Raw genomic sequence first — 23,388 nt, 5'->3', positions numbered from 1 at the left:
CTTTCCATTACTGGCTATGTACCAGTGGCAGGTTTAAGCATAAACAGGTTAGCAGCTACTTACAGCCTTTGAAATTACTGTAGGATTATTAGAAAGTCATTACCTGTTTTTAAAATGCTGCTATAGTAGTGAAAAATCACAGAATGTTTATTCAAATTATGTTCACTAGAGATACCATAAGATAAATGTTTTAGTTTTCTTTTAGATAAGCAACAGCTGAGTATTAGCGATAGAGCAAAGATTGCAACAAAATGGGAAATGTGGGGGGAGGGGGTCTGTAACAGTCATCCATTGAGAATTGTGAACTGAAGATGAAGGAATGTTATACTGAATTCTAAAGCCATTAAAGGTTGTTGCCAAAAACCTTTGAAAGCGAGATCCAGTTTTCTTCTGATAACTCGGAAGAAAATAGTTTACCTAAATTCGCCTGACCTCAATCCAGTTGAACACCTGTGGGATGTTGGGATGTTTTGGAACAGGAAGTAACATGTGGACACATGGCTGTTATCTATTCTGACACTGTGGAAAGTCTTGCAGGCAGCATGGCTGCACACCCCTATGGACGTCTTCAGACATCTAATATAGTCAATGCCTAGGTGAATAATGGCTGTTATCCGTGCGAATGTCGACTAAGCACATTATTAGACCAGGTGGTCACAATTCACTGTGTGTGTGTGTGAGTGAGTGAGTGAGTGAGTGAGTGAGTGAGTGAGTGAGTGAGTGAGTGAGTGAGTGAGTGAGTGAGTGAGTGAGTGAGTGAGTGAGTGAGTGAGTGAGTGAGTGAGTGAGTGAGTGAGTGAGTGAGTGAGTGAGTGAGTGAGTGAGTGAGTGAGTGAGTGAGTGAGTGAGTGAGTGAGTGAGTGAGTGAGTGAGTGAGTGAGTGATATATAGGATGATTCAGGAGGAATAGTAAATATTTTGGGAGGTTATAATATCGATATTCTGAGTAAAAAAGTTCATATAAACATGTGTCCAATTCTCAATGGACATGGATATACAGCTGTTTTTAACTGGCACACACAAAGCTATTATGAGAGGTATTAAAGAACGATAAATGACTTATTGTTTGTATTTATTGACTTTTTGAATGATACAAAACAAAAATAATTGACAAATTTTTTTTACAGTTCACAATAAATGTTCGAAAATCCCACTGCCAACCTCAATGCACTTTGCAACTCTTGTGGTAATATGACGTGTTGTTCTTCTGAGGTCATCTTGATGTTCCTTTATGAGGGTAGCAGTATCCAAAATGCGAGCGAGCAGTTCATCTCTTGTATTCACCTTTTCTTTGTATACTGCACTTTTCATCCATCCCCACAAACAAAAATCTAATGGAGGGACCTTGGTGGCCAATGAACGGGACCACCGCAGCTGATCCATCATTCAGGGAAAGTTCGATTTAGATATTGTATCGCCAGATGGATATAATGTGCAGGAGCTCCATCATGCTGAAAGTATATACCAATCCTCGTAGATTTTTGTAATGGAAGTTCGTTTTGCAGAAATTCTAGGTCAATAGGCCCCATAAGATGATTTTGTAACACAACAGTCCCAATCAACTGATTTTCGATGATACCACACCACACATTTACAGTGAAGCGATGTTGAAAATTTGTTTCTATAATGGCATGTGGATTTTCGTCTAACCACCTATGAGAGTTACGGGTGTTGTTGATACTGTTACAGGTGACAGTAGCTTCATTGCTGAATAGTATTAATGGAATTAATCGGTGATTAGCATTTACCCACCGACAAAATTCCAATTGCCAGGCGGCGTCGTCTCCTGATTGGTGTTGCGCCTGCTGTATGGGAAATGGATACAAGCTGTGCTCACGTAATGTTCGCCATACTCTTGTCTGTGGAACACCGATACATGTAGAAATTCTTCATGTGCTAATAGTAGGACTATGTTCTACCAACTGAAGAATGTGTTCTATTTCATCTACATTTTGTTCATTTGTACGTTCAGAAAAAATGAGCACTGGAACTGTACCAGTCGCACACAGTTTGGTGTAAATACTAGTAAATGCTCTCGAATATGGAATTCTGTGGTTAGGAAACCGTTGACAGTATTCTCTACAAGCAGCAGTAGCACTTTCACCACAAAAACTAGACAAACACCATATAGGCATATTGAGCATGTGTGATGTGCGGCATTCTTAACAACACTTCTAACAGCGTCAGGTTATAACTGCTTCTTGGTCACATGTGATTCAGAGAGCTGTGCACACCTGTTTCAGACAGCTGTATCTCCATATCCATTGAGAATTGGACACATGTTTATATGATCTTTTTTACTCAGAATAATCGCTACTATAATCTCACAAAATATTTACTATTCCTCCTGAATCACCCTGTATATAGTAACTTTGAAAACGATACCAGATTAGTCGCCTATTAATTAAATTTTCTATTCTAAAACAGGATTCTGTTTGGTATGTAGTAAACAGTGAGCAGTATTTTTCATTGCTCCAATATGGTGTACTTGATGGTTTGTGTTTTTCTCTACATACTGCCTTAGCATTTGTTCATCGTCTTTAAATGTTCATTTCATGGTTGTGCAAAAGATATAGGCTTAGCTCATAATGGTCAAGATTTGATGTAAAAGGTTACAACAGTTACTTCAAACTGTAAAGCAGGTGAGAAAATCAAGTACTAAGAATAAAAGAATAATTCTCGTGGGACATATATATGGTATGTTCCCTTGTACAGGTAATTCCTGACTCTGAGTTAATTTGTTCCTAGTGCACTCTAAAACTTGTAAAGCGGGAATTTATTTCCCATAGTCATAATATTAAAAATAGGGGTTGTTTTCAACAATGAAATTAGTTAGCTAATTAGTTTATGGTTAAACAATGATTGATTTATCCAAAGAAAGGAAAGCATAGCCTGTAAGATCAAGCAAATTATAATAATAAAGAAATTATTTATGACTTACAAATGTTAAAGAATGTTTATTCTTCATCATCATCGACTAAATGCACCTCGTTGATCACTCATTGGCTCAGCACTCATTGGTTTGTTGCACAAGGAGTTATCTTCTTCAGAAATGCTTCAAGAGGCATTTGTTTCCAAGGTAATCTTCTCTTTTCTTTATAAATTTCAATAGCGTAATTTCAATAGCGTGCATAAGCATTTTTTAACGGAACACACAAATTGCAACTAACATGATTTGCACAGAGTAAAAAGTTTACAAACCTTAAAAAAAGAATGAAGAGAAGATTCTGAAATTTTATTTATGTTTTTTATACGATTGAAGATTTCAGTAAAGGGGAAACGCATTTCACCATAATAACGTGGAAAACCGCACAATTCCAGCTATCGGTATTTTCGCAAATGCAATAACACGGAGTTTACTACCTGAAACCGGAAAGTGCAAATTGTTTTTATTGTTTTATGGTCGTGACCTCTTGAAATGTGCTTTAGAAAAATATCACAAAGGTGTTCAAAATTAGTTCTTATTAGCATTAGTAGAGGCATACGATGCAAGAAAGCAAGCTTATGCAGCATCAGCCAAAAAAAAAAAAAAAAAAAACCGCCCATTTCGCTCCTCCATTCATTCCAAATGCCTGTCCAGCTCAGCCTTAAATTTATTTAGACTATCAACTTTCACAACAAAAGATGGAAGTCTGTTCCACCAATCAATTACCCGCTGGTTAAAGACAAATTTCCGCACATCTGTTCTACAACTGTCTTTCCTCAGCTTGAATCTGTGCCTCCTCAGGTTCTTAATCTGAGCAAGAGGAAGAATCCCATCAGCATTCAGCTTGCTCAACCCATTCAAGACCTTTTACACTCTTCAGGCACTGCAATTTGCAGAACTTAACCTTTCTTGAGCACCCCTTTGTTCCCCTCACCAACCTTGTTGCCCTTCTTTGTACTCATTCTAGCAACTCTACATCCTTCCTAAAATGAGGCCTCCAGACCTGTAATAGAACATACGATAATGATGAAAGTGTAATGCATTTTAATGATTTTAATTCATAACTAATGCAATTTACACTATAAAAATGACCTTTTAGAGAGTTATAGCGAAAATTTAAACTTCCAACTTCCTTCTTGGGTTCTTGTGAACCCAAGAACACATTTTTTTTTTGATAATTCATTCCACGACCTTGGAAGTTGAAATTTTCGCTATCATCATCATGATGATAGCGAAAATTTCAACTTCCAAGGTCGTGGAACGAATTATCAAAAAAAAATGTGTTCTTGGATTCACATTACGATATTTTCACGATACGATGGTGTATCTGGAACGGTGTACTGTATTGTATAGCTACACGCGTGGTTTGAAATGCGGTATTTATGAATGTTTAACATTCATTTTTTGCAATTAATGTTCATATTTTTGATTTTGTTGATACTTGGAAAAAAAAAAACTCGTAAAGGGGAACTGCCTGTATTTTCAAGACAGAAAAAGGAAGTAGCTTTACATTTTGCAGTCTGTATTGATGTGACATTAATATATTACATAGTTGGTATATTAATGTCATGGCTGTTGTGACACTAATATATTTTAAAAAGTGGCATTTAGTTAAAGAAAACTTTAATTCTTTGGTAGAATTTTATTTTCTTCCTTTGTACTGCAAATTTCTGTGTCATAATTCTGAATGGATTTTCAAAAAATTAAAGTAGTTATGAACAGTGGATGATCATAAAAATAAGCACATATAGTGAGATCCTTCACTTTTCAAATTTCCATACTATTTACTCTATGTGCATTTTAGAGAATAATTTATTATTACCTATTCCACAGGATGGGAAAGTTGCTGAAATTAAAAATATTGACCATATGACCACAGTTGACAAAGATGACAGAAAGAATCTGAAGTTAACAGGTAACTATATCAAATACAAATCTTATTTTGATATAAAAGGTGTGGTCAGATAGTTCTAGGAATGACTGTGTATTTTTTAATTGTGGTATTATAGTGTGTTGTGTTGTGTTCTAATGATTCATTTAAGCAATGTGTTGCATTGTGTTCTATGACTTGTTTAAGAACAGTAATGCATGAGAATTGTTTACCTGCACTCAGTCTGTATTAGTACACATTGAATAGAAGATGTTTTTATGTGTTTCATCATATTTTAAAATGAGTGATTTTACTAAACACTGAATTCGCATTAAATTTTGTGTGAAATTGGGGAAAAGTGGAACAGAAACCAACAAAATGTTAAAAACAGCTTTCGGAGAAGATTCTTTTTATCGTTCAAGGACTTTTCGGTGGTTCATTTGTCCACTGAAGTTGATCCTTGCCCTGTGTCTGCCTCTCAACTTCACAAATAAATTATTCAATCAATCATGAACTGATCTAGAGGAGTGATCAGTATTTAATTATCTGTGAAGTTTTGGTGAAATTGGTATTTATTATGGGACATGTCAATAGTTTTAACAAGAATTGGGAATGTAATGCATTTCAGCCAAGTTTTTGCGTGTTCGGATCATCATCAATGTGCTGCTGTTGAACCATGCTTTGTTTCTTCCTTTATTACTGGTGACGGATTGTGGGTGTATGGCAATGACCCAGAAGCAAAGGCTCAGTTAAACTATCTTCTCCAAGAAGTCAAAAAATGCAAGACAATCTCAAACAAATGTGCAGTCATACTCGTTGTATTTTTTGACACAGAGCAACATTCATTATGAATTTGTTCTGTGTGATCAAACAGTGAACCAGGAATACGACAAAACAGTTCTATGACAATTGTGTTCAGAGAAAAGAGCTGAAAAAAAAAAGTGAGCTTCAGTGAATTGGCACTTGCATTATGTCAATGCCTACCCAACACTTTCCATTCAAGAATTTCTTGAAATTCTTACAGATTAGGAATGGCTGAGGAAATTATTTGTAATGCAACACAGGATCTAATAGCAATTTCAAAAGAAGCCTAAGTAATGCTTCCAGAAGTTGTAAAAGTGTTGAAATCAGCAATGTAACAGTGTTGAGGAGACAAAAAAGAACTCTCTAAATAGCTAGTAAACTTCACTTCTCAGATATTAGTTCAGTTCCAAACTTTTTTTGATCACACATTGGATATTAGCATTAGCAAAGGCGCATGATGCAAGAAAGCAAGCTTATATAGCATCAGCCAAAAAAAAAAAAAAAAAAAACACACACACCCTGCTCATTTCACCCATCCACTTGCTCCAAATGTTTGTCTAGTTCTGCTTTGAATCTATTTAAGCTATCAACTTCTGCAATGACAGATGTAAGTTTGTTTAAGCAATCAACCACCCGCTGGCTAAAGGCAAACTTCCGCACATCTATCCTACAACTGTCTTTCCTCGGTTTGAATTTATGCCCTCTCAGGCAATTATTCTGAGCAAGAGGAAGAATCCAATCAGCATTGAGCATGCTCAAACCATTCAAAGCTTTATACACCTCAATCAGATCACCTCACAGGTGCCTAGTCTCCAGACACTGTAATTTGCAAAGCTTTAGCCTTTCTTCATAAGAGCAACCCTTTGTTCCATTCACTAATCTTGTTGCCCTTCTCTGTACTCATTCCAACAGCTCTACATCCTTTTTAAAATGAGCCCTCCAGACCTGTATACAGTACTCAAGGTGTGGCCTGACCATTGCCTTATATAAGGGAATAATCACCCTCTTTATCCTTGCTAGAAAAATTCCTGTATATCATTGACAAGACACCATGAGCTACTCTTGCAGATCATCTGCACTGCTCAGAAAACTTCATATCTGCCTGCACAATTACCCCCAGATCCTTTTCACTCTCTATCACTGTCAGTGTAGTACCACACAGTTGATACATTACTCTGAGGTTACTGCTTCCCATATGCAGTACTTTACATTTCAGTGTTAAACTTCAGTTATCACCTCTCAGCCCACCTGCTCAACTTTTTTAGATCCTGTTGCAGCAGCGTACTGTCATTAGTGTCATTAATAACCATGCCAACCTTCGTATCGTCTGCAAACTTGGACATTAAGCCTGATATACCATCATCAATATCATTAATAAATACAGAAAACAACAATGGACTCAACACTACACCCTGGGGGACTCCACTAATAACATTAGTCCACGAAGAGCAGTGTCCATTGATTACCACTCTGTCTTCTCCCACTCAATCATCCCTTTATTCATAGTAGCAGTTTGCCTCTAATGCCACATTGCTCCAATTTGTGCAGCAGTATTCCATGTGCAATAGTATCAAAAGACTTTCTAAGATCCAAATATATGATATCAAATTCGTCAGAGAAGACTTCCCCTTTAACAAACCCATGCTGTGTCTGAGCTATAACTGAAGTCTTGTCTAGATGATCCTGCAATGCTTCTTTAATCAGTGCTTCCATTAATTTCCCTGCAACAAAAGTTAAACTAACAGGTCTGTAATTACCTGTATCTCCCTTTGATCCTCCTTTGTGGATTGGGATCGCATTTGCACATCTCCAGTCCATGGGTACCTCCCCCGAGTCCAAGAAAGCTCTCATAATTATGGTTAAGGGGTTGCTTACTTCCTTTGCTGCCTCCTTTAATATAACTGGATAGATTCCATCCACCCCAGGTGCCTTTCTTATGTTTGTCTTCAACAATTTCTCGTCCACTTTACTCTCAGTTATTACAAGATTATCTAGCTTAATGTCAGAGTTTAATACACCTCAGGCATTTCCCTCCCTAAATAAGTCCATGTGTGAATGTAGATGAAAAATATTCATTTCGTTTGTTAACTACCTGAGCAGGATCAACAACAGTTCAATCATTGATATCAAGTGGACCAATCTGATTCATCCCCTTCCTTCTAGAGTTTACATAATTAAAGAACTCTGCTGTTTTTCTTGCATCCTTTGCCAAAGATTTCTAGTAATCTGTCTTTGCCTGCCTAACCTCCTTTGTGACTTGGTTACAGACCAGCTTATATCTTAGGCTTCCTTGTCACCTGTTAATTTATATGTATCCCATGCATTTTTCTTCTCTGCTACATGTCTAATTTGTTCATCTGACATTCATTTAGGCCTAAACCTTGAACAATATTTCTTAGTTGGTATGAAAAGTAGTAGATTTCAAGATTAATACTTTGAATGCTTCCCATTTTCAGTTTGCTGTTGGTAACATCATCAGTTGGTTCCACCATATAGAATTTAAATACTGTCTCAGACCACCGTAGTCACCTTTATGAAAGCAAAAACCCTTCTCTTTACCCCTGATGGTAGTTACCTCTTTGAGTAAATCCCATTCCAGCACACTGTGATCACTGACACCTAGTGGTTCCTTTATCTGCAGATTCTTAATGCATGAAGAATCACTACTGATAATCAGATCAAGAGTATTAATCCCTCTAGTTGCCTCCTGAATATGCTGCTGTAGAAAACAATCATCCAATAAATCCTCAAAAGCCTTGCTAGTGTGTGAGTGACCAGCCCCCAAATTCCAGTCAATATCTGGGAAATTAAAATCCCCCATTATAAGACTCTCTGATTTACTGGCCCACTCTTTCCCCGTACAGTTTCTTATTATACTCATCAGAGTCATTAGGCCTATAGCACACTCCTACTCTCAATTTTGATCTCCCAATGCTTATGTCACACCAAACTGACTCGACACTGCACTGTCCAGCCATGTTGACTGCATGTACTTCCTTGGACGGTACCTCCACAGCCAGGTGGGCAGGAGCAGCAGTGTGTAGCACATGCTTCTTGATTAGACCTGGGTTCGAGTCCATGCCCACCAAATACGGAGGATGCGGAAAGGTCAGGAATGACCACTGCATATCCCTGGAGCAAAATGGCCTTAGTTGCTAATGCTCCTAAAAACCAAATAACTAACAAACAACTTCCTTGGATTTTATGTGTTTCATAACTAATAGCATAACCCCTCCTCCCTCCTTCCTATCCTGTCTATTCTTCCTGTATACATTGCACTCCCTTAATTCCAGTTCTACATTTCTTATATCTGTGTGACACCACGTCTCTGTTATCCCAACAATATCTGCTTTTGAAGTTTTGACCAACACTTCAAATTCATCAAATTTATTTACCAAACTCCTAGCATAAGTGTACACGCAAGTATAAATGCAACTGTTCCTATTCTTAGCTAGCCTAACACAGCCCATGTATTTACTTGTTCTGCAATGACTCCCAGCAGTCTCTGGAATCCCCTGCACCTTGTTTTCCAGACTGCTGCTCATTTCAATAGAAGCAGTGCAAGAATCACTTTCACCTCTGCCAGTGGCTACTGTTAATCTATTAGTCCTTGTATCCCCCCAAGCTAGGAGTTTTCCGACCCACCTAACACTGCCTCGATAGCATCAGCAAATATTCTTGCACCCTTTCTATTTAAGTGTATCCCATCCCTGTAGAAGCAGTCTCTCCTGTTAACAAGTACAGACCAGTCTGAAAAAAAATTCTACACCTTGAGCCTTGCACAATCTTTCCAGCTCCAAATTGATCAACAAGGCTCTCATCATATACTCCCTCCAATAGTATCTGGGCAGAATTGCAGACACTTTCAAATTCAACCCTAATTCACGGCTTTTTTTTTCAACCGTGACCTGTATTTGTTAAGTAATTCCGCCGTTCTCCTACTCTTAATATCATTAATGCCAACGTGTACAATTATATCACCTTTTGTGCCCTTAAAAGATGATATCTGCTCTACAGCATCATCAACCTTTGCCCCTGGCAGACATATCCTGGTCCTGTTCCACCTATCCTTTTCACATACCATGTTCCCTGTTTCCCCTGACAATAGAGTCACCGACAACTACTAGTTCCTGTGGAACCAACACATTCTGCCTTGGGGGTTGCCGCTGTGTTGCATGATGTTCAAGTTCAAGCTCTGGCATTGCTGTGGGCAGCTTAGGGCTTGATGGGCCCTTCAATTTAAATCCTTCAAGGGCATCCACCATGACCTTCAAGCTCCCATATATATGTCCATAACAATGCTTAGTTGGCACCTGATTCCTCATACTCCTTACATTCTGCACACACACAAAGACATGTCCCGTTTCTGATTGCTCCACAAACATCAAACAAGCAGTGCATTTCAAAAGGCTGTGATTAAGAGGACAACTGTCCCCTGAGCCACAGCACTCTATATGTTCTAGATTTGAAGTCTTTAAAATAAATCTTAAAGTCAAAAATAAAATTTAATTCCTGAAATTTATTTTTAATTAAATGATAGGTATGAAATTGTGTAGCTCATGGAAACTAAATAGTAATGGGTATAAAAGTGAAAGTTCAGCAATATTTCCATACCTGTTTGGTAGGTATACAAGTGTGTGTACCTGCCAAACAGGTATGGAACTTTTTTTTTTTTTTTTTATGGAAATATTGCTGAATTTTTATTTTATTTTTTATTATTTAATTTAATGTAATTTTTTTTTTAATCTTTCATACCCAAATAAAAAAAGTAATCTCTTTACTTTTAGTGTAATAGTAACTCTCTATAAGAGCCATTCAAAATTTTTTTTCTTCAGTTTCTATATTAAAGATTTAAGCGATCAATCGAATAGGTTTAAAATGATTCCTACATATGTGAGTTTTCATACACCTTCCAAAAGATTAAAGTTATTTGAAGAATAAATGATATTTGAACTATCTTCACTGAAAGCATAAAATGAGTTTTGTTGTCTAAAATATTACAAAGCTCTTTTCTAAGGCATGCAAATTGGTGTAATATGCTTAAGATCCCCCCCCCCCCCTGCATGTGGGTATACAGTATTTTTTTTAGCTAATTTAACTTTTGCTATAAATGACATTTTGTTATTATTAATTTTTATTATATTTGAATGAATGCTACTGCATATTTTCTTTTTTAGTTAAGGTATTTCTGTATGGATTTGAAGAGGAAGCATTCAATGAAGCAATAGCCCATGGTAATTTTTTAAAGAAATTTTTTTTTATATACAGTTTCTTGTGGGTTGCTTGCAATATAGTTTTAAATTTATTGTCAGTGAGTGTTGTATAAACTTTGCAAGGTATCATTTCATTGAACTTTCATCATTTAATATAATATATCAGTTCAGGGTGATTATAAACTTTTCTTAAATTAAAAAATTAAATTAAATTATTCGTAACCCTGGTTTTATTAACAGCAAGAATACAAAACGAGTACCAAATAATAGCATAATTTTCTCAAGTTTAAACCTACTTTATGTATAAATTTTTTATAACTTGGCAGAATTCTAGAGATAGCAGAGTTCTTGCCTTGCATGATTTTACCCCTTGACCAATTGCCATATGGTTCATATAATCTATATTTTTCAGGGTTGTAGAGGAAGGTATACAGCAGTATACTCATACAGGGTGTTTCAGTTAAACGTTTCAGAACTTCTAAGAGGGGTAGGGTACATCCTGACAACTCGAAATCATATAGCAATGTGGGGTCGGAAATGCTTTCCTGAAGCGGTGTTGTACACAGAAGCACCATGGACGCATGGACATCCGAACATTCTGGAATACTCCAGGCGAATTTCGAATTTCTTCGGCAGCTACTGCGATTCTTGCAACCAGCTCCTCAGCATTGTCAACAGGGGTGTCATAAACTAGCGATTTCATATGACCCCAGAAATAAAAATCAAGACATGACAGGTCGGGTGACCGAGCAGGCCAACGCACGGGACCACCATGTCCCGTGCGTTGGTCTGCGAGATCACCTCATCGGACCTTACCTGTTACCGTGTTGTCTAACCGGACCTATCTACTTGATCTTTCTGCAGCAAGTATTGCCACAACTTTTGAGAGATGAACAGATTTCTGCATCGACGCAACAGACAATGTGGTTCCAACACGATGGAGCCCCTGCCCATTATAGCGGAGATGTTCGTAACTACCTGGATGTCACATTTGGTCAACAGTGGATCGGACGTGGTGGTCCCGTGCGTTGGCCTGCTCGGTCACCCGACCTATCATGTCTTGATTTTTATTTCTGGGGTCATATGAAATCGCTAGTTTATGACACCCCTGTTGACAATGCTGAGGATTAATATAATATATCAGTTCAGGGTGATTATAAACTTTTCTTAAATTAAAAAATTAATTTAAGAAAATTTAAGATTAATTTAAGATCGCAGTAGCTGCCGAAGAAATTCGCCTGGAGTATTCCAGAATGTTCGGATGTCCATGCGTCGGAGATGTGAGGCGTGCATTGTAGCCCGTGGAAGAAACTTCGAACACTTACTTTAATCCATGTACCTTTTGCTTCTTTTCATGTATTATTAAAACGATTTCTCACTTACGGTCTCTTTTCTTTATGGTGCTTCTGTGTACAACACCGCTTCAGGAAAGCATTTCCGACCCCACATTGCTATATGATTTCGAGTTGTCAGGATGTACCCTACCCCTCTTAGAAGTTCTGAAACGTTTAACTGAAACACCCTGTATACAATGGAGTTTGGATAATTAAATGGCTTAATTAGAAATATAGGTTATTTCAAATTATATTTTTCTATTCTATATAATGTAAGAAATGTATCTGCAATTCAATGTTTGGTGCTAATATTAAGGGATAATTTGAAGTTGATCAAGTGGTATTCTGTTAGGAATTTGCCGTGCTGCACTTATTTGCCTAATTAAAAATTTTTTGCTAAAATAAACAAATTCTGTTTTGCTACCAGAGGATGCTGACGATTACAGAGAATACCATAACAGTATTCTCTGGTGTTTAATGTGTGCTGCTGGTAAACATGTCTAGAAACAGTATGTATACAAGCTTAACACTTGCCAAAAAGGAAACAGAGGAAATGCGACATCACTGAGGAATGATATAATTCTACTGAATACACTGTCCACATATTTCAAGAACAAAGAGAAGATTGTGGAATTCACAAGATGGACAAGTGAAACAACTTGGGGGGGGGGATTAAGTCTACCTGAAATTAGTGAGTGCACATTAAATTGGAACAACGATAGCTTTAACTCTACTTTATGATATAAACAGTTGTTTTTTAGATTAATTACCTTGGTATACTCAAGGTAGCAGGGATATATAGGCATGTCAAATGTTTGCTTGTACCAAAAAAAAAAAAAAAAAAATGAATTTTTGAAAATGTAACAGACAGTGGTTTATAATAAAAGTAAGCATCTTTGACTTGTTTAGTAGGTTACACTATGTTCATAATTATTATTATTTTCTTTTGGATGATCTGTGGCATAAGACTTGAAGCCCCCATTGCAAAATGCAGTTTTGTAGTCCTGAATTCATGACCCTTTGTTAAGCTGCCAAAGGAAACTGTTTTTCAGCACTTCTGGGCCATTTGTAGAAAAGAATCTTTTCAGTTCTAATACTGGAAAAGATCACAATGAATTTCCAAGAATGTGATTATAGGGAACACAAATAGCAGTGTAAAACAAAAATATGCAAAATATCAATTTAAGGCAAATTTTAAACAGAGTGGGGCCCTTTGAACATGCAAGGAATGGGTGCCACACTTTTGTCTGCACTCTATCATTAATTCAGTATAAGGACATTTGGAGAGGGGGGGGGTTATTATTATATATATAAAAACTGTTAGTTGACAAGGAACAAGTGAAGTTTTTAAAAAGGGAATTTATATAGAAAATCAGAGAATCAATTTTTGACCATTGGAAAAAAACCATTAAATCAAATTTGTTTCCTAATAATTTGATTTTAATGTTTATTTTATTCAAAATGTTTGGTAGAACATTTTGAATTAAACATTACAGGCAAAACCCCATAAGAGGTCAGTTTGATATATTAATTTTATTTTATTTCAAGCTCTCTCCCTGTTTTCAAAATCACTTGAATACCTTAAAAACTGCAGCTGATAAATTAATGAGAAATGCCTTCTAGATGATGCAAAAAAATTTGGCAATTGAATTAAACCTGAATTTGTGCAACATAATTCACCATGAAAAAGAATGGTTGATAATGAACATGAAGACAAAGTTGGAATCATAGGGAAGGAAATTTTTAAATTTCGCTTTTATTTTAGATAATGCAATCCAGTCATTGAAAGACAGGTTTGAGTTGATCATGAAGCCTAAGGACTAATTTCAATTTCTGTACAATTTTAATTATGCCAGTTATGAGGATCGATGAGTTGTGCAACAATTTTATGGATTTAGAAATTCTGCTTGCAGATGATGATCAGAAAGACATCTCTGGATCAACTTAAACAAAAAATTAAAATATTTGTGAAACCATTTTGAAGATATCCTGTACTGAAAATCTTGCAGTTCATATGCTTAGACAGTTTAACAGCATCATTTGACAAATATTTTCATGCTGCTAAGAGATCATGTAACAGTTCTAGTTTCAGTGGCCATTGTACAACTTTTCAATGAAGTTAATCATAACTTCTCTATTCCATGATATCACAAGATTGGGATGGAATCAATAAATTATATCAGAATTTTTTTAATATTTGAGCTGAAAAACCTTTCACAGCTTATATGAATGGAATGGGGGTGTAGGCACCAAAGCAATTGACTCTGGGTTCCATAATCTTTTGAGCTGCTCTGGGTTACATTGCAGAATTGTGAAAAATTACTTCAAAAGCTGTAAAGCTACATGAATAAAATATAATAATGTGTGTAAAATATTAGGTGTTCTAAGCTGCACGTAGCCATGTGATGCACTGCCAGTTGAACAGCCCTGTATATACCAGTTAATAAACAAACAAACAAACAAAAAAAAAACTGCCCAATGCATATTACATATTGTTTAGTTTTGAGCACATTAAATACTTGTAAGAATTTTTTTTGGATGAAGGATGACAACGCTCCCCATTTAAAAAAAAAAAAAAAAAAAGGGAGCATTTTCAAGTAAACAATCTCTGTAAAATTGTGTTGATACTCTTATTTTACCACATAGTTTGGCTCTATAGTTATGTTATACTTATATATGAAGTTATATTTTTCAAAATAGTGATTTTTTTTTTTTTTTGCACTATTTTATAGTGGTGAATAATCTAGGAGTCACTTGGATAGATTCACTAATTGTTTCATTCCCCTCACCTACACCACCTGAAAAACTAACTTTAGAAGATATTAAGTCATTGTGGAAAGTTATGGAGTGTTTAGTACAGGAAAATAAAGTTGTTACAATAGGAGTTAGTGACTTAGACACTGGTCAGCTTCAGGATCTTTTTCAATGGGCAGAGGTAAACTTAAAAAATATATTAACTGTGTGTGTGCATATCTGCTAATTTCACTTATATCCTTTCTAATTATGCTTAATTTTATTTATATATAGAAAAGCTGACCTTGTATATTATTGCAAGGGTCAGTCCATAAGTGATGTTTCTTTGGCCATACTAGTATAAAGACAAGATACAAAGTTGAAATTTATATTCATTAAATAAATATTGAGAAGCATGTGTGCATTATTTAATGGCTTATTATATATATCCACATTGTTTATCAGTACTTCTTAGCCATTGTTCTTTCCAACTCGCATATGGTGCAAGGATGAATCTCTCTCTCTCTCTCTCTGTTGAATCCAGCCTGTCATGCCTTTTTCAGCTCCTTGTCACTCAAAAAAAGTGTTTTCCATAAAGATATCCCTTCATGCATCCAAACAGAAAAAATTGGATGGGGCCAAGTAAGTGCTATTTGTAGGATGTGCCAAAAGTCTTATCTGCTAGGTCTGCAGTTTCATCTGAATAATATGGATGGTGTGTAGCCTGGCATCATTATGGTATGATATTTAACATCCTATTAATTTCTTTTTTTTCTTTTCTTTTCTTTTTTTTTTTTTTTTGTTTTGTTTTGTTTTATAACCCTATTGAGCTTATCAAGTGTTTGGCAATATCTTTCCTTATTTATAAACTAACCTTTTTCTAAAAATTAAGCCAAAATTGGGTCTTCTGTGTCCTAAACTGTCAAGCTGAGCTTCTTCAGAGAGACCTAGATAGACTTCAGGAATGGTCAGAAAAATGTCAGCTATGCTTTAATCCAACAAAGTGTAAGGTATTACACCTGGGAAACAATAATCCCAAAATAACTTATTCATTTGGTGGAGTTCAACTAAACCTAGTACTGGAGGAAAGGAACTTGGGTGTTACGACACGGTCAGACATGAAATTCTCTGAGCATTGTAAACAGGTTGCAAGAAAGGCCCATGGTGTCCTATCGATGAACTATCGAACTTTTGCAAGTAGAGATAGGGACGTGATAATCCCATTATATAAGGCTTTTGTTAGACCACACTTGGAATACTGTGTTCAAGTACGGAGACCGCACCTAAAGAAAGACATCGAACTTCTTGAAAGGGTGCAAAGACGGGTATCTTTCCTGGTGAGATCGGCAAAAGGCATCCTTATGAAGAAAGTCTTCAAATATGTGGGTTGCAGAGTTTGGAAACTAGACACCTTAGAGGAGATTTGATTGAAGTGTTTAAGGCTCTGAGAGGTATCAGTAAAATGAATGAGGATGAAATTTTCAAGATTATAAATGATGCTAGAACTAGGGGACGTAAATTCAAGTTACGGGGGGAGATGTTTAGATTGGGACTGCAGGAAGTTTTACTTTAGCCAGCGAGTTATAAATTACTGGAATGAGTTGCCTACATGGGGTGGTAGAGGCTGACAGTTTGGGCAAATTCAAAGGACATCTGGATAGTACCTTCGGGTGAGGGAAACGCATAGGATGCTAGGTTTAATTTCCTTTTCTTTTATTAATAATTAGTTTTTTTTTCTTTTTTTTTTATCAATGTTTTATTCGGGTTTTTTTTTTTTTTTTTTTGGCTGGTGCAGCATAAGCCATAGGCTTTCTTGCACCATGCAGCCATTACTAATACTGAAACACCGTGGACACCATTTTTTATGCGGATCTGACAATTCAAGGTTTTCTCTTCAGTGGAGCTAATGGATGTGCCCATTCCATAGACTTATTTAGAATAAGGGCTTAATAGAAAATACAGGTCTCATCACCTGTTATAAGGCCTTTAAAAAATCTTGAAAGTTATGGTATTCCTGTAACAGGTCTCGGCAGATCTCTGGCTTGAAGAATATCATTTCTCATTAATAGCTTGTGTACTCATTTTGAACATATTTTCTTAAAATGTAATGTGTTTAAAATTATTAATACACTTCTCTTTGAGCACCCTAGTGCTTGCATTGGTGCATATGTGGTTATTGTCCTGTCTTTTTGAATTATTTCATCTCAAATACATGTCATCATGTATTAAAAATGATTTCTTTAATGCACACAAACCTTCGTCTTTCACTTCTTGCCTGGTCACAAATGTCAGTGACTCCTCATTTAAAATGTATAAGCCATCTCTGAAATTGCTAATTCAATAGCATTGGTATGCCTTCCTCAATTTTTCATGAATCCAAGCAGCCGACTTTTTTCTTTTGGCTTGAACAATCAAACTTAGTTTGACTGTTCATAACTTCAGATCTGTAATAGACAGAAACTTTTATTTTAGCTTGTTTATGTGTCTTCGCATCTATACTAGCAATATATAAAACTTCATGATGCTTACTCAATTGCAAAAAATTTTGTTGCCCAAGAGGCATTACTTATGGAACCCATCTTTCTATATTTAGTATAGAAACATTTGAGAAATTGTCAAGCTAGACTGAAGAAGCCTATATGAGACTGGAGCAAGCATATTGAACAGAAGTGGAACACTACAGTTCAATAGTATAAAGGCATTGGTTTTTTGATATTTTCTTAATATTATTTTCTTGTAAAATTAACATGCTTATTGTGTTAATTAATTGGCAAAACTTTTAATTAGTTTAATTTTAAAAATCATGCAATATAGTTGGGAATCATTTGGATAGGTTTGATTCTTTTTAAAACCATGTAAAAAAGGCACTAGTTTATTCCCACCATGGCCAGAATGAGAAATACTTCCTTTCAGGGTGAGAGGATGTTAGATGTTATGCAGAAAATTTGGCTCTTGAATTTTTTTCTAAAGGTGTGTTCCCTAAAAGAAGTGAAAACCTGTTTTCACTTCAGTTCGATTATGAGCCAAGATTTTTGGCACCATCTTCATACAGACCTTCATTTCAAGATAGCTCATTAAAATTTCCCACCTACATTGTGTGATTTTTTTTTTTTTTTTTGATTTGTATGATCAACTGATGAAAATGTCGATAAAAATCAGAATGATTTTTTTCAACATTTTCATCAGTTGTCACTATTATTGAACATGTGAACTTGGAGTGAACACTTTCTCTAACTTCAGAAATTGTTTGAGACACACAAAAAACTCATTCCTTCAAAATCATATATGCTCCATAAACTTTTATCAGTTTGTAACTTTCAGCGGGAGTTTTTCTTCAATTTATCAGAAATTAAGTTTTCAAGCTTTCCATAAATTTTTTATACAATTTTTAATTTTTGAAGCAAAAACCACATTAAATTAATTTAATATTGTGATACATACATTAAAATGCAAATAGTCTTTGTTTAAAAACAAAGACTGCTATCACAGTAGATGAAGGAACTTGATATAACATGCATTAGTAGTTTTTTTAATTGGTCACAACAGCAGTATCTTATCATGGCCATTCCTGGAACTTGCTAGCTACACCTTGTATAAACTGGAATACAGTGGTCAGGTAAACCGGCTAATCAGAGGCATCTTAGAGGTTTCAAAGAAGAATATTTGTTGAGGGGAACTAATTTTTATCCCTATGAAGAACGGTGTAGAAGGTGAGGACTGCAAATCTCAGCAACTAGACACTTTGAGGGGGGGGGCGGAGACATTATTGAGGCATCTAAGGCCCAAAGGGGATCAGTAAAATGAACAAGGCAGCTATATTCTCACTGGTAGGCAAAAGAAGAACCACAGTACAAAAGTATAAAATCTTAGAGATTAACAGAAGACTGGATCTTATGAGGTTTACCCTTTGGTAGTGCGTGTTGTAGGTTATTAGAGTAAGTTATCTCCCAAAGTAACTGAGAGAGAAGTTTTTGATTTGTGAATTGGGTTTCCTTGCAAGTGCATGGTTTTAAAGTTCTACAGTTTGCAGAATGAACGCTTTCTGGTAAGAGTACACATTTTGTGCCCTTGACTAATCTTGTTGCTCTTCTCTGCACCTATTCTAACAGAACCACACCTTTCTTACAGTGAGTCTTCCAGGGTATGCAGTACCCAAGATGTGGCCTATCCTTTGCCGTATATAATCACCTCTTTGGACCTACTGGCAAAATTCCTGTATATTTTATCAGTATTTATCACAGATTTTGAAGATTCACTGGCATGAGTAGCAGGTACAGTTTGTCTTTAATGACATTCAAAACCAAAAGCCCGTTGATGCCACATCAGATTATCTGGGTGGCCATGGAATGTTAAGTCACAACTTAAATGAATTTTCTCGTTGGATTTTTTTTTATCATAATTTGTGAAACCGGTGCAAAATGATTTTGTTTAAACTTAGCACAGAACTGCCAATTTAACATCTGATGTTGCACCAATGGTCTTTTGCTTTTGGGAGATCATGAAAGATTCTGTACTTGCATAGGCAGTAAGTACACTATATATATACAGAGACTCTACGCATAGATATTAGCTCATACTTCCCCTTCAGATTAAAAAGTGATGTATCATTTCTGGCATTTGGACTTAATACTGAGGTGCCCCAACCATGGATGAGATAAATGTAGATTTTTGAAAATATTTGGTTTTCTAGAAAGATTTATTGAGCCTTGCCAAATTTCATTAAAATTGAGCCAGTCAGAATTTGGCTTCTCCACTTTTTTCTGTCTCTCTCTCTCTCTCTCTCTCCCCTCCATAAAATTTAGTTCTCTGTATATAAATGGAAGTATGTTTTTGTTGTTAAGGACATTATTCAATAAGGAAAAGTTGAATCAACGCCAAAATTTTTAGCATTATGTTCTGTTAGTCCCTGAGGTAGTTTTAGAAGCTTCATTCCTTGCAGAAATATTGTTATAATTTTGGAGTAGCAGTTTCAGTCTTTTTTTTTTAAATTTTAGGATTTAGGATATTCTTATAGATATTTTCACCAAATTGATGCAATAAATTGGAGTCTAAGATTTTATACTTGTGTACTGGTTAAAGAAATAATGCAGGACCATCCTAGGCAGGAATGGAATTATACTACAGTCACAGCATGGATTTGTTAAAGGATGTAGATGGGTTGGAACAGGTAAAGAGAAGGGTAACAAAATTAGTGAAAGGAACAAAAGGCTTCAGTTCTGTAAATTGCAGTGTCAGAAGACTACACACCTGCAAGGTGATCTGATTGAGGTGTTTAAGACTGAATGGATTGAGCAAGCTCAATTTTGATGAGACTCAGACTGCATGCACAAATTGAACGATGGTTGCAGGATAGATGTGCAGAAGTTTGCCTTCAAAGGTGGTTGATTGTTGGAACAAACTTCCATCTGTTGTTGTGGAAGTGAATAGCTTGAATAAATTCAAGGAAGAACTAGACAAATTATTGGAGTGGATGGACAGGTGATGTGGGAAGTTTTCTTTCTTTCTTTTTGCTGTTGCATTATAAGTTTGCTTTCTTGCAGCATTTGTCACTACTAATAATAATTTGATGTCTATAGGTTAACCAATGTCACCTATGCACTTGTTCCCCATTTGGCACCCTTTCCATGCAAATTCTGGTTAAAGTGAAAACCTGCACCCTCTTGATATATGTTAAAATGGTTTTGGTTTTTTGACCAAGAACTTGAGAACCAATAACCAAGCTCTTACCAAGAGAGGCTTAAGCTCTGCAAGTTGCAGCATCTGGAGACTAGGCACTGCACGGTGATCTGATTGAGGTGTTCTGATAAGGTCTTGAATGGTTTGAGCAGGCTCAATGCTGATGGGATACTTCCGCTTGCTCAGATTAAGAACCTGATGGGGGGCATAGATTCAAATTGAGGAAAGACAGTTGTAGAATAGATGTGCAGAAGTTTGCCTTTAGCCAGTGGGTAGTTGATTGCTGTAACAGTTTTCCATCTGTTGTTGTGGAAGTTGATAGCTTAAATAAATTTTAGGCTGAACTAGACAAACGTTTGGAGTGACCGGATGGGTGAAATTGGAAGGTTTTTTTTTTTTCCCTTGGCTGATGCTGTATGAGCTTGCTTTCTTGCATTGTATGCCTCAACTAATGCTATTGCTAACTTATCCAATAAATTGTCGGATAAATTTATAGATTAACTATTCTGGCATTGTCATTTTATTTCTTGTATTATGTATTGATTTTTTTATTTCTTGTATTACTCCTTGTAGGATTCCTTGATCCAGATCAAACTTATACAGTTAAGTGGAAAGTCCATGATTATTTTTATATGCTGTAATGTAATACTCAAGTTTATGGTATTATTTTTTTTTATGATAAAAAAGAAAACTATAGCCTATTTATTCAATGAGCATTAAAATAGCCAGTTGACTAAAAAAAAAATAGATTTTTAAAAAAATGTAGGGAATTATCTGCTTACAGCAAAAATGCCTGTTTAATACAGGTGAGATTAGCTTTAGGGGAACTGAATGCGCTTTTTTTCTGTTTTCCTTAAGCAGGTTTAATAGAGGGTGTTCAAGAGGGATTTAGTAAGGGACTGATAGATCTGCCACTTAAAAGAAGGTGGTGCTAAATAGAGGGCTGCTTAAAGCATTTCTCACTTTTTTTCACAAATCCCATCTCATCCATCATTTTAAAAAAAGCAGTGTGTGTAGATTATTTAATACCATTTCAGTAGTCTTAACTTGGTTTGTCTTAGTTGTAGGGAAGAAAATACATTATGATTATTAAATAAGAAATCAACTATTATTAATCAGCTATTAATACAATCTTTTGTGCAGTCCTACTCTATCTTATCTAGTACAGACTTATCTAGGTTTGACATAGTAGAGTGGTCAGGAGTGAGTGCAGTAGTGCACACCTTTTGAGTGACTGTCGTTCAAGCTCACGTGACTGCTAAATACAATTAATGATGATTTATTCATGATTTATTTTAAACTCACCTGAATTGGTAGTTGTGCCAGAATATAAACAAGAACATATGTTTGTAAATTCACTGGGAAAAGTTGTATTTAATTGCTAATTCCAGAAAAGTTGTTACTTAATTCTCATAGAAAATCATACAACTTGCTAAATTTGGATTTTTAAAAAAAATTTTTTTTTTTAGTACAGTAAAAATGAAACAGTCTTTCTCATATTTTTCTATGAACATTATTTTTATGTGCATAAAAAGAGGTGTTTAAAACCTTCCCTCCACAATCTGGTACCTCTTCTGATCACTTGTTGCAAATAGCAGTGATTGACAGGCATAGCCCCTCCCAGTAGTTGCTTTTTACTTAGCATTAGGTTGAATCCCCCCCCCCCACCATTCTTAAAATCAGAAAACAAGTTCCCAATTTTAAAACAGCTGCAGGGTGGAGGGGAATAAGCACACTAACTTAAAATGGGTACCATATACTGAAGACAGCAGAGCTTCCAATGACCTGAAGAAAGCAAAAGGGGCTTTGCCTGTCAATCACTGCTATTCACAACAATTGATTGGAAGGGGTACCATGTAAAGACTAATGTTTTAATTTAGATGTAAAAAATTGATAGTCTGCTGCTATTTTAAAGTGTTGTTGTTGCAGAGTTCACTTTCTTGTAAAATAAGATTTCAGCTGTTGGTTTTAATGTGAGGTGCAACCACAAAGTAATGAAACTGACTTTGGGCATATGGCTCTCATAAATGTTTACTCATATTGATGAACATGAAACATGCAAGGAGTGAATTATTTTGTTTCCAGCTACTGGAATGGAAAGTGGTGGTCCAATTTTTTTTGTGTTGTAAAAATTTAAAACAAAGATATGTTAATGTAAAATTCAATGTGAAGTTGGACATTTATAAATCAAGGGTTTAGTTTAGTGTCAAACAATGTTAACTACAAAATTTCATTTTCTTTTTGCGATAACTTTTTCTTTTACTTTATACAATTAACAGTGCATATCATGTTATAGAACTGTATCTCTCTAGTACTTTACAAGTTAGCTTAGGCTATAAATACATTTCTGGTTAAGCAAGAAAATGTCAAATGACTTTTTTTGGTTAATTACAAAAATATCAACTATAAAATGATTTTGTTGGTAACGTTTGACATTAAACCCTCAATGACAATTAAGATACTAAAAGATCATGGGATTGAGGTTATGTTTAGAATAAGAGTTGACTGTGTCAACTCTTATTCTAAACATAGAATTTGACTGTGAAAATGGTCACATGGTGTTTGAATTACCCATTTTTAAAAGCTTATATGAATTTTTGTAAATTTCTTTTTGTGGTTATATGCATAATGCTAAAATATCATTATAAGAGAAGATAAAATTTTGAAAGAATTTGTAATCTAAGTGGTCACACAAGCCCAATTTCAACTTCAGTCTCTCTCTGGTTGATAATGGTAAGCACTGTAAAAAATAAAATTTTGTTTTAATGGAAATAGCAATAATTATTATTTAAATCTTGTGATTATTGAAGTGGTCAACACTGTATGCCAAAT

General features: G+C 35.6%; 1 protein-coding gene across 2 annotated transcripts in view; it reads left to right on the top strand.

Moving 5' to 3' along the window:
- LOC150087780 (glutamate--cysteine ligase regulatory subunit-like) overlaps positions 1-23,388 on the top strand; it is a 45,402-nt gene that overhangs the window by 11,612 nt on the left and 10,402 nt on the right. For both annotated transcript variants that reach the window (XM_090370412.1, XM_090370413.1), the window contains exons 3-5: positions 4,760-4,841; positions 10,778-10,834; positions 14,880-15,082. In XM_090370412.1, the coding sequence (XP_090226538.1) occupies positions 4,760-4,841; positions 10,778-10,834; positions 14,880-15,082 (342 nt within the window). The remainder of the gene's footprint in view (positions 1-4,759; positions 4,842-10,777; positions 10,835-14,879; positions 15,083-23,388) is intronic.

The sequence above is a fragment of the Mastigoproctus giganteus genome, chromosome 3 (genome assembly GCF_048544385.1).
Source record: "Mastigoproctus giganteus isolate SK-2022 chromosome 3, ASM4854438v1, whole genome shotgun sequence".
NCBI lineage: Eukaryota > Metazoa > Arthropoda > Arachnida > Uropygi > Thelyphonidae > Mastigoproctus > Mastigoproctus giganteus.
Note: the sequence above shows the minus strand (reverse complement) of the source record. Positions and strands in the feature narration are given on the sequence as shown.